We start from the raw sequence: 13,678 nt of genomic DNA, 5'->3' as shown, positions 1-13,678 counted from the left end.
CGTTATACACACACACACACTTACATGTGTAAGTAAGTATATAGGCGCAGGCGTGACTGTGTAGTATGAAGCTTGCTTCCCAACCGTATGGTCCTGGGTTCAGTCCCACATTGGGTAAGTGACTTCTACTACAGACCCGGGCCGACTAAAGCATTGTGAGTGGATTTGGAAGACGGAAACTGAAAGAAGCCCATTGAACGTGTGTGTGTGTGTGTGTGTGTGTGTGTGTGTGTGTGTGTGTGTGTGTGTGTGTGTGTGTGTGTGTGTGTGTGTGTGTGTGTGTGTGTGTGTGTGTGTGTGTGCGCGCGCGCGTTCTGTATATGTATCTGTTCTCCGTTACCGCTTGACAAACGAAGTTGCTTTGCTTACGTCCCCATAATCTAGCGGTACGTCATAAATGACCGATAGAATAAGTACCAGGCGTTTTTCAAAAACCCTTCAAGCCGGTGCCTCATCATGGCAGCCGTCCAAACACTGAAACAACTAAAAGGATAGACGCAAAGATGGCGGAGAAAAAGGAAAACACACAGACACACACACACACAATACATTCAAGTTTTAAATTTTAAAAAACTCTTACCTGCAAAACTATGAACGGTGTTTTGGAAACGATTTGCAGTTTGCGAATAGGTTTCATTTTATTTCTCCCTTTTTTTTCATTTTACATAATACTAATGCTATGAAGCAAATCAGTGAGGTCATGGAAATGAAGGCCCTCTGCAATATTTATCACATTTTCGCCATTTTGAATTATTCACATAGTTTACAATTGACCATTTGGTCGTCTGATTCGTTTTCCCTTCAGTTTTGTAGCAGTCGTAAGAAAAGAAATGATAAAATGAAGCAGCACAAATGCTTTTCTCGGCAGATTTTTATTCAATGCTTCAAAAAATTTTCCGTGCGAGACAGATTCTCATTTACTTTCAAATTACAAAAGCCTTTCTTTTTTTTTATCATTAATTTTTTTTCTTTTCTTTTCCTTCACTTAATGTGTATACATAATTGCTGATTATCTGTGTTATCTTTGTTTCTTTTCATCTGGTTCCCCTTAATTTCGTATCCAGTGGTGAATAAAGACGGCCATAGTTAAAGAAAGTACCAGTCAAGCAAGTCTTATAAGAGCATATACCTATGTGTGTGTGTGTGTGTGTGTGTGTGTGTGTGTGTGTGTGTGTGTGTGTGTGTGTGTGTGTGTGTGTGTGTGTGTGTGTGTGTGTTTATACATATGTATGTATGTATATATGCATGCATATATATATATATATATGATTGCGTATGTATTAGTATATATATGTATACACACATATATATATGTTTGCATACACACACATACATATATATATCACTTTTGTACTCCATTTGCACGATTTTTCACCTTTAATCTAAAATTAAAGGTTGTACAATAATTCAGCAGCGTTTATTACCCTCAAATATATTATTAATGGCACCCTATAGGATCTACATCGAATGATAATTTGATAGTTATCTAGTTTTCCCCTCCACATTTTGAAAAAAAAAAAAAAGAAGAAAAATCCATTAGACAGTGATTTATATACGTTTTAATACTGTGACGAGCGCAATTCAGCAAGAGTAAATCATTCGACAACCATTGTGATTTCAACTTGCATTTGGAACAATTTCATATCACTTCTGTCGGTAATCGATCCAAATTTTAGCATACAGCTAGCAGTTTTTGAGGGAAGGGGACAAATCGATTACATCGACTCCAGTACTTGACTAGTACTTAACTTTACTGACTTTATTAACCCCGAAAGGATGAAAAGGCAAAAATCGACGTTGGCGGGATTTGAATTCAGAACGTAAAGACAGAAAAAATGCTGTAAAGCATTAAACCCGGCCTGCAAATGACTGCCAGTTCACCGCCTTAAATAGCAATAATAATCTTTTCTACTCTAGGCACAAGGCCCAAAATTTTGGGGGATGGGGCCAGTCGATTAGATCGACCCCAGTACGCAACTGATACTTAATTTATCGACCCCGAAAGGATGAAAGAGAAAGTCGACCGCGGCGGAATTGAACTCAGAACGTAAAGACGGACGAAATGCCACTAAGCATTTCGCCCGGCGTGCTAACGATTCTGCCAGCTCGCCACCTTAATAATAATAATAATAATAATAATAATAATAATATTTTCTTTCGCAAATGCCTGAAATATGGTGGAGGGAGGACCAGTCGATTATACAGACCCCAGTGCGCATTTAGTACTTAGTTCATCGACCCCAAAAGAATGAAAGGAATTTGAACTCAGAACGCAAAAACGAACGAAATGCCGATAAGTATTTTCGTCCGGTTAGCTAACGATTCTGCAATTTCGCTGCCTCTGCAGCCCTAACAATTCTTTCTATTAAACGCATTAGGCGTGAAATTTGGCGACAGGAGTCAGAGTATTTTTTCACTCATTTATTCTTATTCATTTATTTATCTATTTATTTACTTGTTTATTTGCTTATTTCGTTTGTTTATTTTGATTACTTATACATATGATTGTAATCAGTTAATAAATAGATCTAAATGAATGTCTACAGGCTGATGTTTGTCGATTGATTATCCTCCCCATTTTCTTGTTTGCCTTATATATATATATATATATATATATATATATATATATATACATATATATATACATATATATATATACATATATATCTTATTTGCACTTGATTGTGTTCACCCATCAAAGGAACACAATACTATTTCTAGTAACACACAATTCGCATCACCAAAACAGTTTTAACATCATCAAAATAAATTTGCCAATCGTAAAACAAAGTGAAAAGTTAAAAACATAATAGCTAATGAAACACTTATCATGAGCAAAAGGCAACCACAAAACCTAAAGAAACTATTAATAAAGGCAAAATTCAACATGAACAAACAGGATAAAACATTCACGGTATCCAAGTGTAAGGATAACAGATGTGGAACGTGTCAATACATACACACGGGTAGATTCATTAGAACAAAAAAAATGGACAGATTTTCACAAATGCAGATATGAACTGCAAAGGCAGAAATTTGATCTATTGCATTAAATGCCCGAATTGCGAGGAATTATATACAGGCGAGAAGGGGGAATGCATTATCGGAATGCTCAAGAGTCCACAGACAACAAATCCGGAACACCAATGTTCACCAAATTCCATTGAGCGAACATGTAGAGACATGTGGTCGGAAATTGTTTTTAATTTTTCCTTTCCACAAACTACATGACACATGTGAGGTTGGTAGAAAGATAAAAGAAAATCGGTTTATTAAAATGTTCAAACCCATTCTGAACGGAAATAACAGCAACAATATAACTAGTTAATGATGTGGATTAAGAAATATCTTTAGCATATAAATATAAACAAGTTACAGAATATCGGTACAGCTGGCAAACCGTGATGTTTAAAATGCTTGCAGATTGGTCAAAAAGGTATTCTAAAAATTCAGCTTGTTGGCGCGTTCTAAGGGGTACTAAAGATGTCAAAAACTCAACTGTCATTTAAACACATTTGAAATCTGATAATTACACTATGTATGAAAGTGCTTAAATAACTTAATGGGCATTACAAAATATATATTTTTTAATGCTAAAATACCTTAAAAAAAAAACTTGAAAACCAGATCATGTTTTAAACTTTACTCAACAGATAAATTATTCTATATACATTCACACAAATTCGAAACAAAATACATACATACATACATTAATGGACTCGATTTCTTTCGACGAAAACCCATTAATGTGGTGTTCCAGCATGGCCGCAGTCAAATGACTGAAAACGAGTATAAGAATAAAAGAACATCTATGCATGCATTCTTTTACGTGCTGAAGCACAAAACCTTCGGCCTTGCTGGAGCATGTGTGTGTGTGCATATGTAAGTATAAATGTACGTGTGTACTTTTGCATGTATATCGTGATGTATATAATGATATATGCCATGGGTGTAATCAGGATCTTGTCTCGAATAACAGAAGTATCAATTAGTTGAAATAGATCCGTCAGCCGCCTAATTTGCGAGAAACACATGACTGAAATTAAACACTTGATAATTACATTTGCATGAAGATGAAGTTGGGGATCTTCCAAGACTCCTAAACCTATCCTAGCTACAAAAGTGAGTGAGTGAGTGAGTGAGTGAGTGTGTGTGTGTGTGTGTGTGTGTGTGTATATACATACATAGTGTGTGTGTCTTTTATTTATGTTTTTTTTTGTTTCAGTTATTCGAGCGCGGCCGTTCTGGGGCACTGCCTTGAAAGGTTTAGTCGAACAAATCGACCCACAATACTTAATGCTTAAAACTTGGTACTAATTCTATATCGGTACCTTTTTCAATTCCCGAGCGTTATACTAATACATCTGTTTGTTTTCTACACCACCTGTCTTCGTCTGTTGTTTTTGTGGTGGTGGTGGTGGTGGTAGCCGAGGCTGTCAGGGATGACGCAGAGAGTAAGCGATATGAAAGACAATGATGACGGTGGTGGAAGAGAAGGCGGCGAAGTCGAAGGTATTGATGGTGGTGGCGTCAGAAGTCTGAATGATGTGTGTATGGCGAATGTGGTGGCGATGGTGATGGTACTGCTGTTTATCATACAGCTTTGCAATAAGTTCCAAATCGACAAATAATATCATTGTTTTGATGAAAATTGTTCATTGCTTGAAAAATCTTGTTCAAGTTTAATAAAATTTAAGAGCTCTCCTTTGTTTTGCAAGATTCTTGATGCGAAATCGAGTGTTGAAACATTTGTTATATTCCAGGATTCTTTTATTCTTTTACTTGTTTCAGTCAGTTGACTGCGGCCATGCTGGAGTATCGCCTTGAAGGATTTTAGTCGAACAACTCGATCCTAGGACTTATTTATTTTAACCTAGTACTTATCCTATCGGTCACTTTTACCGAACCGCTACATTATGGAGACGTAAACACACCAACACCGGTTGTCAAGTTGTGATGGTGGCGGGGACAAACACAGACATTAGACTGCAGTTATGCTGAGGTACTGCCTTTAAGGATTTCGAGCCGAACGAATAGACCCTAGTCCCTTTTTTCCAAATCTGGAACTTATTCTATCGATCTCTTTTGCTGAGCAGCAATGTTACGGGGACATAAACACACTGACACCGATTGTCTAACAGTGATGGGGGACAAAGACACACACAGATATATATGTGTGTGTGTGTGTGTGTGTGTGTGTGTGTGTGTGTGTGTGTGTGTGTGTGTGTGTGTGTGTGTGTGTGTGTGTGTGTGTGTGTGTGTGTGTGTGTGTGATATATATATACACACACACAACGGTTATACTAACCAATAATGACCCATAAACCATACACACACACACATCACCTGCAATCTTGTTTTATAGGTCATTGTAAGTCAGCTGCGTGTTGTCTTGTAACAAATTAAACGTGTGCGTTGTTGAAATACATTTTATTGTTATTTAGGCTTATTATTATATTTACATTTATACACGAATACGATCCAGTAGTCGCCATTAGTGTATTGTAGAAAGCTAGAATGGATCTTAACTGTAACTAAATTACAGACAAACAAACAAAAATTATTAGTGTCGCTTCAGGTTTGTTCGCCATAATAAATTTTTTTTTTTTTTTTACTCCGGACTAAACTTCCGTGAAGAAAGCCTTGACGTTGCAATTGCTAGCAGCTTATGCTTCGAAAGCGCGCTCTCAGGTTGATCTTGGCGGGATTTTGCTTTTATAACAGGGTAAGGCGCGGGAACGTCTAGAAACTCGTAGAATATCCCGCTGTATGGCCTGATATTTCTGCTAGTCCATTAGTTCATAACTAGGACACATTGCCTGAGTCCTGTGTGGTCTTATATTGGTAACTGAAAAATGTGAGGTTTCCATTCTAGGTCCCTCTACTTCAAAATGAACATAAGCTCTGATACTAATAACAATTCGCGTGCTAAAAGGTACTATCAGAAACCTTTTTAATGCAATGAAATGCATCAATGATCCTCTTTCGGTGTTATATAATTTGTTGACCTCGATCTCTAGAACAGATCAGAAACTTGTGCAGCTACAGTTGCTATCTGATCTAACTGAAGCACTTTAACCAGCGTAGCTTTGTTGGTAGTATACTCAGGTCGAGTTGGATGGACATAGTGGAGGCGCAATGGCCCAATGGTTAGGGCAGCGGACTCACGGTTTCGATTCCCAGACCGGGCGTTGTGAGTGTTTATTGAGCGAAAACACCTAAAGCTCCACGAGGCTCTGGCAGGAGATGGTGGCGAACCCTGCTGTACTCTTTCGCCACAACTTTCTCTCACTCTTACTTCCTGTTTCTGTTGTGCCTGTAATTCAAAGGGTCAGCCTTGTCACACACTGTGTCACGCTGAATATCCCTGAGAACTACGTTAAGGGTACACGTGTCTGTGGAGTGCTCAGCCACTTGCACGTTAATTTCACGAGCAGGCTGTTCCGTTGATCGGATCAACTGGAACCCTCGGCGTCGTAAGCGACGGAGTGCCAACAAAAGTTGGAAGGACATCAGAACTAACATTAGAATCCTTAGAGAGACAAAACCTACAAGTTTCGAAGCAATCATACCCTAGCACCGGCATCAGCGGGTGTGACAGGTGCTTTGAAAGAAGGGAAGGAAACCGATTATGCGACTATATTGTTTACGGCCAGCTGATTGAGAGTAAACAAACAATAATAGTAAGAAAGGTAAAGCTCATTAAGGAGGACCTGAAGGAAACCTTTACATTTGATATTGGAGTACAATTTTTTCCACCTTGTTTTGCCTTTATGTGTCCACCTGTGTGCGTGTGTGTGTGTGAAAAGTACAAAAATAGTGTAATATGCTTTTATTAAAGCTTCAAAATTATCGCAAAACTGTTACTCAGAGTTTCACGGTCCCGTTTGTCGCACAGCTGTGGTGAAAACTGAATTAAAATTTTAATTCGGTTTTCATCGCAACTGTCCGACGAAAGAGAATGTGAAACTAATTCTCTGATAATTTTGCCGCTTTAATAAAAAGAGTGAGTGAGTGAGTGAGTGAGTCTGTCTTGTAGTTATTTTATCGCCTGAAAAGTTGAGTCAACTCCGTAGAGTTTGAACGTAACGCCTTTAAGTAGTTTGGCGTGCTAAAGTATTTTAATAAACACTCAGATGGTTCAACCAGTTCGTTCCCTAATAAATGTGTATTACGTTTTATATGCATAGAAGTAAATCATTGTCCTGAAATCAAGATGTAGCGGAAGTTTATAAAATGTTACACTATCGTACGTACAAATACTAAGCGTGAGAAAACAACAGTTTCTAACAGCTAACGTTGTCGTCTGGTGTATGTCATCGAAATATGAAACTAAGTAATGAATACACAAATGTGTATGTGAGCGTGGGGGAGGGGAGACGGAGTGGGAGGATAGACAGATAGGTGATAAGTTATCATTATTAACTTATTCTTTAAGTGAACATTGTAATAATGAAATGTACAAGGTTGGAGCCTGAAAGGTTGCTTAAGAGTGTCGCAAAAGGCCTGGTTGGAGGCCCAACATTCCGAGTTCTTTCACGTGGCCTAGAAAATCTGAAGGATCGCTACAATAACTGTGAATCTGAGAGGGAAATTTGTAGAATAAATTCATAAATAACTGATCCTCTTGTATTCTCTTTTCCCCAAAGCTAGGAACTTTTCAGCACACCCTTGTAATAATAATAAAGTTAGTTGTTTACAAAACTACGATTTGATTCGCTCTAATTTCACGGGGAAAATCATACTTCGTGAAGAACTCGGGATCTTTTTTAAAACGGGGGCCACATTTTTCATTAATGTTTTACGTAGTGTTTTTGGTACCGAAAGACTTTCAAACTTCGTATACTTATCTATTTTGTGTTATAGAACAGAAAAATATTTTTGTATTCGAATTTATTTCATGTAAAAAATTGTCTTATTTCGATAATTTCAACCAATCACTGACGTCCATTCAGCCGATATACATTAAGTGCCGACTACATAAACAAACGATTCTTCGTTTTATTTGCTTTTTTCATTTTAAATTTGCTTTAACCCTAACCCTAACTCTAACCCTAACCCTAACGTTAGGGTTAGAGTTAGGGTTAGGGTTAATTGTTTCAGAATCGTTTGTTTATGTAGTCGGCGCTTAATGTATATCGGCTGAATGGACGTCAGTGATTGGTTGAAATTACAGAAATACGACAACTTTAACATGGAATAATTTATGGATTTCTTTTTTTTTTAAGAAGACTAAGAGAAAAAGATGTTTTATATGACACATTCTACCAGTGTTCCAAGTTTCAAAGTGTTTCGTTAATGAAAAATGTGGCCCCCGTTTTAAAAAAGATCCCGTACGAGTATAGCATGTTTGCGTGTATGTGTATAGATATATTATTGTTGAACTTGCCAGTCTAACAACATATCAAATATCACAACAGGTGTACGGTTGCTTGACAATTTGGAGGTTATTATATAATGATGTAATCTTATGGTTGTTACATGTCATACATAACTGCATGCACAATATTACGTCAAAATAAAATCTTATGAAACATTGAAGCAAGACCATATCATCCTTTCTTTTGTCTTCCTATTAAATATTTATATACTACAGAAAATAGAGGAATTCACAGACACAGGAAGGCTGTGAAGACAGATTAGAGAATCTTGTAAATAGCCTTTAGAAGACGGAAAAAGTGACCAGAGGCTTGTTTGCTTCGTGGTCATTTCTTTCCGTCTTCTAAAGGATATTTATCCGATTCTCTAACCTGTCTTCAGAGCCTTCCTGCGTTCGCAAATTCCTTTATTTTCTGTAGAATACCAACACACACAGCGTTTATAAGTTTGTTTACAACACACACACACATATATGTATGTATGTATGTGTGTGTGTATATATATATATATATATATATATATATATATATATATATATATAAAGGTTAGATACTGGGCAGTCATAACTTCTTAAAGAAGATCTGATGTAATACTAGATATCAGTTGCATTATCAAACTTTGATGGTTTTCCCGAAGTTTCAGCCATTAATAGGAAACAAAGCAAAATGTGTTATTGAAAAATATTTGTTTCTCTCGATTTTCAGCACTGTACGTGTATCCTAGCATTTGGTTTGAATACCAAAGCGTTTGATGTTCATACCTTTTCAAAGATGAAAATGGAATTAATATTAATTCAACTGGAAATCGAAACACGGCCGCAGATTTTGACTAACGGAGAGATTTTGACTCACCATCGGTATCTGTCGCCATTTTAGATTTAAATAAGGACAGTGTATCGACCGAATCATTAGAACATTAAACGAACTGTTTTGCGATGTTTTGTTATGGTCGGTTATGTTCTGTGTTCAAATGTCACCGAAGCCACTTAACTTTTTTTCTTTCTGAAGTCGATAAAATAAAATATCAGATAAATACTGTTGTCGATTTAATTAACTATTCTTTTCCCTCAAATTTGAGATCTTGTGTCTTTGCAAGAAACCATTTTAGATACAAATAATAATCAAAATTAACTTTAACACGAACGTGAAGACGGTTCTGCTGTATGCGTGTGAAAGCATGGCGAGTCATAGAGTTCTCCATCGACCAGCTCATTTGGGCAAGGCAGACTCACAAATAAAGCCTTGTGGGGACAAGTGAACCAGCGACCTATCAAAACCCAGATCAAGAATGGAGTCGGCTGGGACATATCCTACGGAAACTTGTTTCCAACATAACAAAGCAAGCCTCCAATGGACACCTGAAGGAAGACGGAAGCATGGCAGACCAAAACAACATAGAAGGTCCACAGAAATTGCAGCATTGGTAAGTGGCTACACCCCGAGACAATTGCAATCTATCCATTTCCAAAGATCGAAACAGATGGAGATCTCTTGTTGGCGCTCTATGGTCCACAAGAAGAAGAAGATGTAAAGGGTTATTGTTTTTACAAATGTAATGTTGTAGAAAGCAATATTGGTTAATATAGTATATTCTAATTCGACAGTTCTAAGTTCAACTCCTACAGATATTAAGTTGTATTACATTTCAAAGATATTAAATTCTAGCAAAATCTACTGCAAAAATTCGTATAACATTGCGTGAAAAGAAATCCATAATGACGGCCCTGTTAACAGGTATGAACACAATAGGAGAACACTACTTAGAAATTGTCAATGTACTGACACTTCGCTTTCAAATCGAACTTGTGATGGTTCTATTTTTCCCATTCATATAATGATCTCAAAGAAAACTTGCACTTACCTGCTTTTCTTTTATATTTTCTCCCGGTGTCAATGTAGCAAAGCGAGATATAGGTTTAGTGTCCGTGGCATTTTTCCTATCGTTTGTAATGGAACGTTTTAGTTTTGTTCTATCAAACATTGTGCTTAAAATTGATTGAACTAACGAAAGGTTTCGATCTCTTAACCTCTTTGACTGACTCGTAAATGCAGTCCTCTGGTCGTGGAACAAGAACAAAAATATTTCTCGCAGAAAAAATGGAAACGAACTAACATGTTGCCCTATTGAAGGAACTTCAATATAGCTGAATGGGACTAAGATTTTACCTAAGCAAACTCACTTTTCACTATCTCAACAGTATATTCTTTTGTTTGTTTGTATACTGTTCCAGGCTACCCGACTAACAAATCTATCGCTTTAAACTACCTCTCTATCTATCGAACAGTCAATCTAATGCTTTTTACATTGTGTTTCAATTTATTTATGAGTGTCACTTTTATTAAATTTCATTAAAACCACATCGGAAATAGCTTTAACAGTTGAACTTCTTTAGTATCCAAAATAACAGCTGGAATAGTGCCAATAATCATGATGATGGCTTTTGATGATGACAATAATGACAATGATGATGATTATAACTGCGACGGTGATGGCGGAGGTTTATTTATTGGCAACGGTACATAGTAAACATGTTGTGACAAGAAAGTTGTCTTCAGAGGCTATTGTATTGTTTTGTATGTGATATGAAAGGTGAAAGGCAGGGGAGACCAGGAAGAAATGGCAGTTAAAAGGTGAAACAAGTTGTAACAGATCACTAACTGCTCATAGAAATTTAGAGCAGGCATGTCAAACGGTGAATATTAGGTAAAAGTAAGAAACAATTCGGGGAAAAACATAGCCACACACCGTGTGTGTGTGTGTGTGTGTGTGTGTGTGTGTGTGTGTGTGTGTGTGTGTGTGTGTGTGTATTGGCAAAATGTCAGTAATTTCGTGGAAGTTGGTAAGTCGACTGTACTTGTTTTTATCGAACCCGAGGCAAAGCCAACCTTGGCGAAATTTGAACTCAGAACACGGACGAAATCCCGCTAAGCATTTTGCCTGACATGCGAACAATTCTGCAAACTCGCCACCCTCCCCTCTCTCTCTCTCTCTCTATATATATATATATATATATATATATATATATATATATATATATATATATATATATATATATATATATATATATATATATATATATATATATATATATATTGCTTATTCCACTCATTAGACTGCGGTCATGTTGGAGTACCGTCTATTTTAAAGCACTCTTGCCGAACCGTTAAGTTACGGGGACGTAAACAAACCAACACTGATTGTCAAGCGTGGACGAGAGGCGCAAACACACACACACACACACACACACACACACACATCGAGCTTATTTCAGTTTCTGTCAACCAAATCCACTTACAAGGCTTTGGTGGGCTCAGAGCAGTGGTAGAAGATACCTACTCAAAGTGCCATGCAGTGGAACTGAACCCAGAACCATGTGGTTGAGAAGCAGACTTCTCAACCACACTGCCATATCTGTACCTATATATACAAAATATAATACATATATATATATATATATATATATGTTATTATTTGTATATCCTTCATCTAACTCAGAACCTGCAATTCGTTTGGATCTGGGGTCTATAGACGTCGGTGCAATAGGTACAGTGAATGTTCCCTTGTGTGACCTTGATGACTTGTGTATTCAGTCAGTTATTTGTGAATGCATGCATAACTGGAGTACAAATTCGTGTTTACTGTAGTAAGAACGGATTTATCCTTAAATATTGTTTGTACGCGATAACGCTATCACTGGCCTGACCTTGGTGCTTTACTATTTAAGTACCTGATTCTCTTGAAGCTTGGAAATTATATATATACTTATATATATATATATATATACATACATTTGTTTTTACTTGCTTCGGTCAGTAGACTGCGACCATGCTGGAGCACCGCCATGAAGAATATATATTTTTTTTAAGAATGGCACTTATTCTATCGATGTCTTATTCAAGCGGCGGTAGGGAGACAAACACACACACACACATATATATATATATATATATATATATATATATATATATATATATATATATATAGCCGAGGGGCTTCTTTCAGTTCTCGCCTACAAAATTCATTCACAAGGTTTTGGTCGGCCCGAGGCTATAGTAGAAGACACTTGCCCAAGGTGCCACGCAATAGGACTGAACCCGGAATCATGTGGCTGAGAAACAAGCTTCTTTATTTCATGAAATTTGCCATTTAGGCATTATACAGATTAGCAGAAGCTAGGGCTGGACAGAAACATTAATGACAAAATGAGGATGACATATATGAAAAATGAGAGGGGCACCGACGCCCACCGATCGGTAACCCCTCGAAAACCTTTGTTCACTATGGTTACAATTAATTTACAACCAATAATCAATTTACAATCAATAGTTCTTCATCATCATACCTAATGCTGCCATCAGGCAAGAATCCATGTTGTAATCCACTTCGTTAGTAAAGTGAAAATAACTCAATTGATTGCAGGTGGCCTTGACCATGTTAATGGTGGTACGGGTAACTACCTCAGCGGCCACCTGCGCGGGCCATCTTGCTGCTGATGTGCATGCAGAAAAGGATCTCTCCCGTCCGCATGCACGATCCAGGAGCCTTTCAACTTCCTTCCCCCTGATGTACAGGAGGATAAGTTCCTCTTCCTCGGAAGAAGAGTCTTCTGACAGCGGCACCGTTCCCGCCGGCAGCTTCTCTTTCTCCGGTAGCACAATTCCCACCGGAGGGGTCGCGGGTTCGGTCGGCGGCACAGTACTTCTCACCGACCGTCTCCCGTATTTTTTCTTTTTTCTTCCTTTCTTCTGCGAGAGCTGGGGCCTCCATCGGCACACCCGACTGACCCTCCTCTTCTCCTGCAGCCTTTACTGGTGAGCAACTGTTGCTGCTCGCCTTTCTTTTTCGTTTCGTGACGGCTTCCACCTCCACGACTTTCTTCGTCTCCCCCTCCGGTAGGGGAGAAACGGTTGCATTATTCTTTCCCTGCTCCGGAGCCTTATCTCGGCCCCGAGGGCAGTTTTTCCTTATGTGGCCAGGCCTCAGACATAGGTGGCATTTATGAAGGCGTCCCTCCAGCATCACCGGGCACCTAAAGCCAGACACTTTCAGGAAATCAGGGAAAATCATTTCTGCTGCGGCTACTGGGGTCCACAGGGTTAAATTGGCTTTAACCCCCTCCCAGTTCACCGCAGCAGTCAAGTTTACACTTGAGAGCCTGGGCCCATTATCCCCCAAGCCCTGCCGGATGGCATCAGCAATCCATCCGGCCTTGGTACCGGGGGGCAGTCCATATATCCAGGCTCTAACAACTTTTTCCCGCAGTAAGAGGTGAGGAACAAAATTTCCTCCCCCTTCAGGG

General features: G+C 38.2%; 1 protein-coding gene across 1 annotated transcript in view; it reads right to left on the bottom strand.

Annotated features, from left to right (window-relative positions):
- LOC106881606 (dynein axonemal heavy chain 5-like) overlaps positions 1-10,796 on the bottom strand; it is a 143,421-nt gene extending 132,625 nt beyond the window's left edge. The window contains exon 1 of the mRNA XM_089338035.1: positions 10,240-10,796. Within this exon, the coding sequence (XP_089194161.1) occupies positions 10,240-10,359 (120 nt within the window). The 5' untranslated portion in view covers positions 10,360-10,796. The remainder of the gene's footprint in view (positions 1-10,239) is intronic.
- Positions 10,797-13,678: the final 2,882 nt, after the last annotated feature.

This window comes from Octopus bimaculoides, chromosome 20 (assembly GCF_046866305.1).
Source record: "Octopus bimaculoides isolate indiv1 chromosome 20, ASM4686630v1, whole genome shotgun sequence".
Lineage (NCBI taxonomy): Eukaryota > Metazoa > Mollusca > Cephalopoda > Octopoda > Octopodidae > Octopus > Octopus bimaculoides.
Note: the sequence above shows the minus strand (reverse complement) of the source record. Positions and strands in the feature narration are given on the sequence as shown.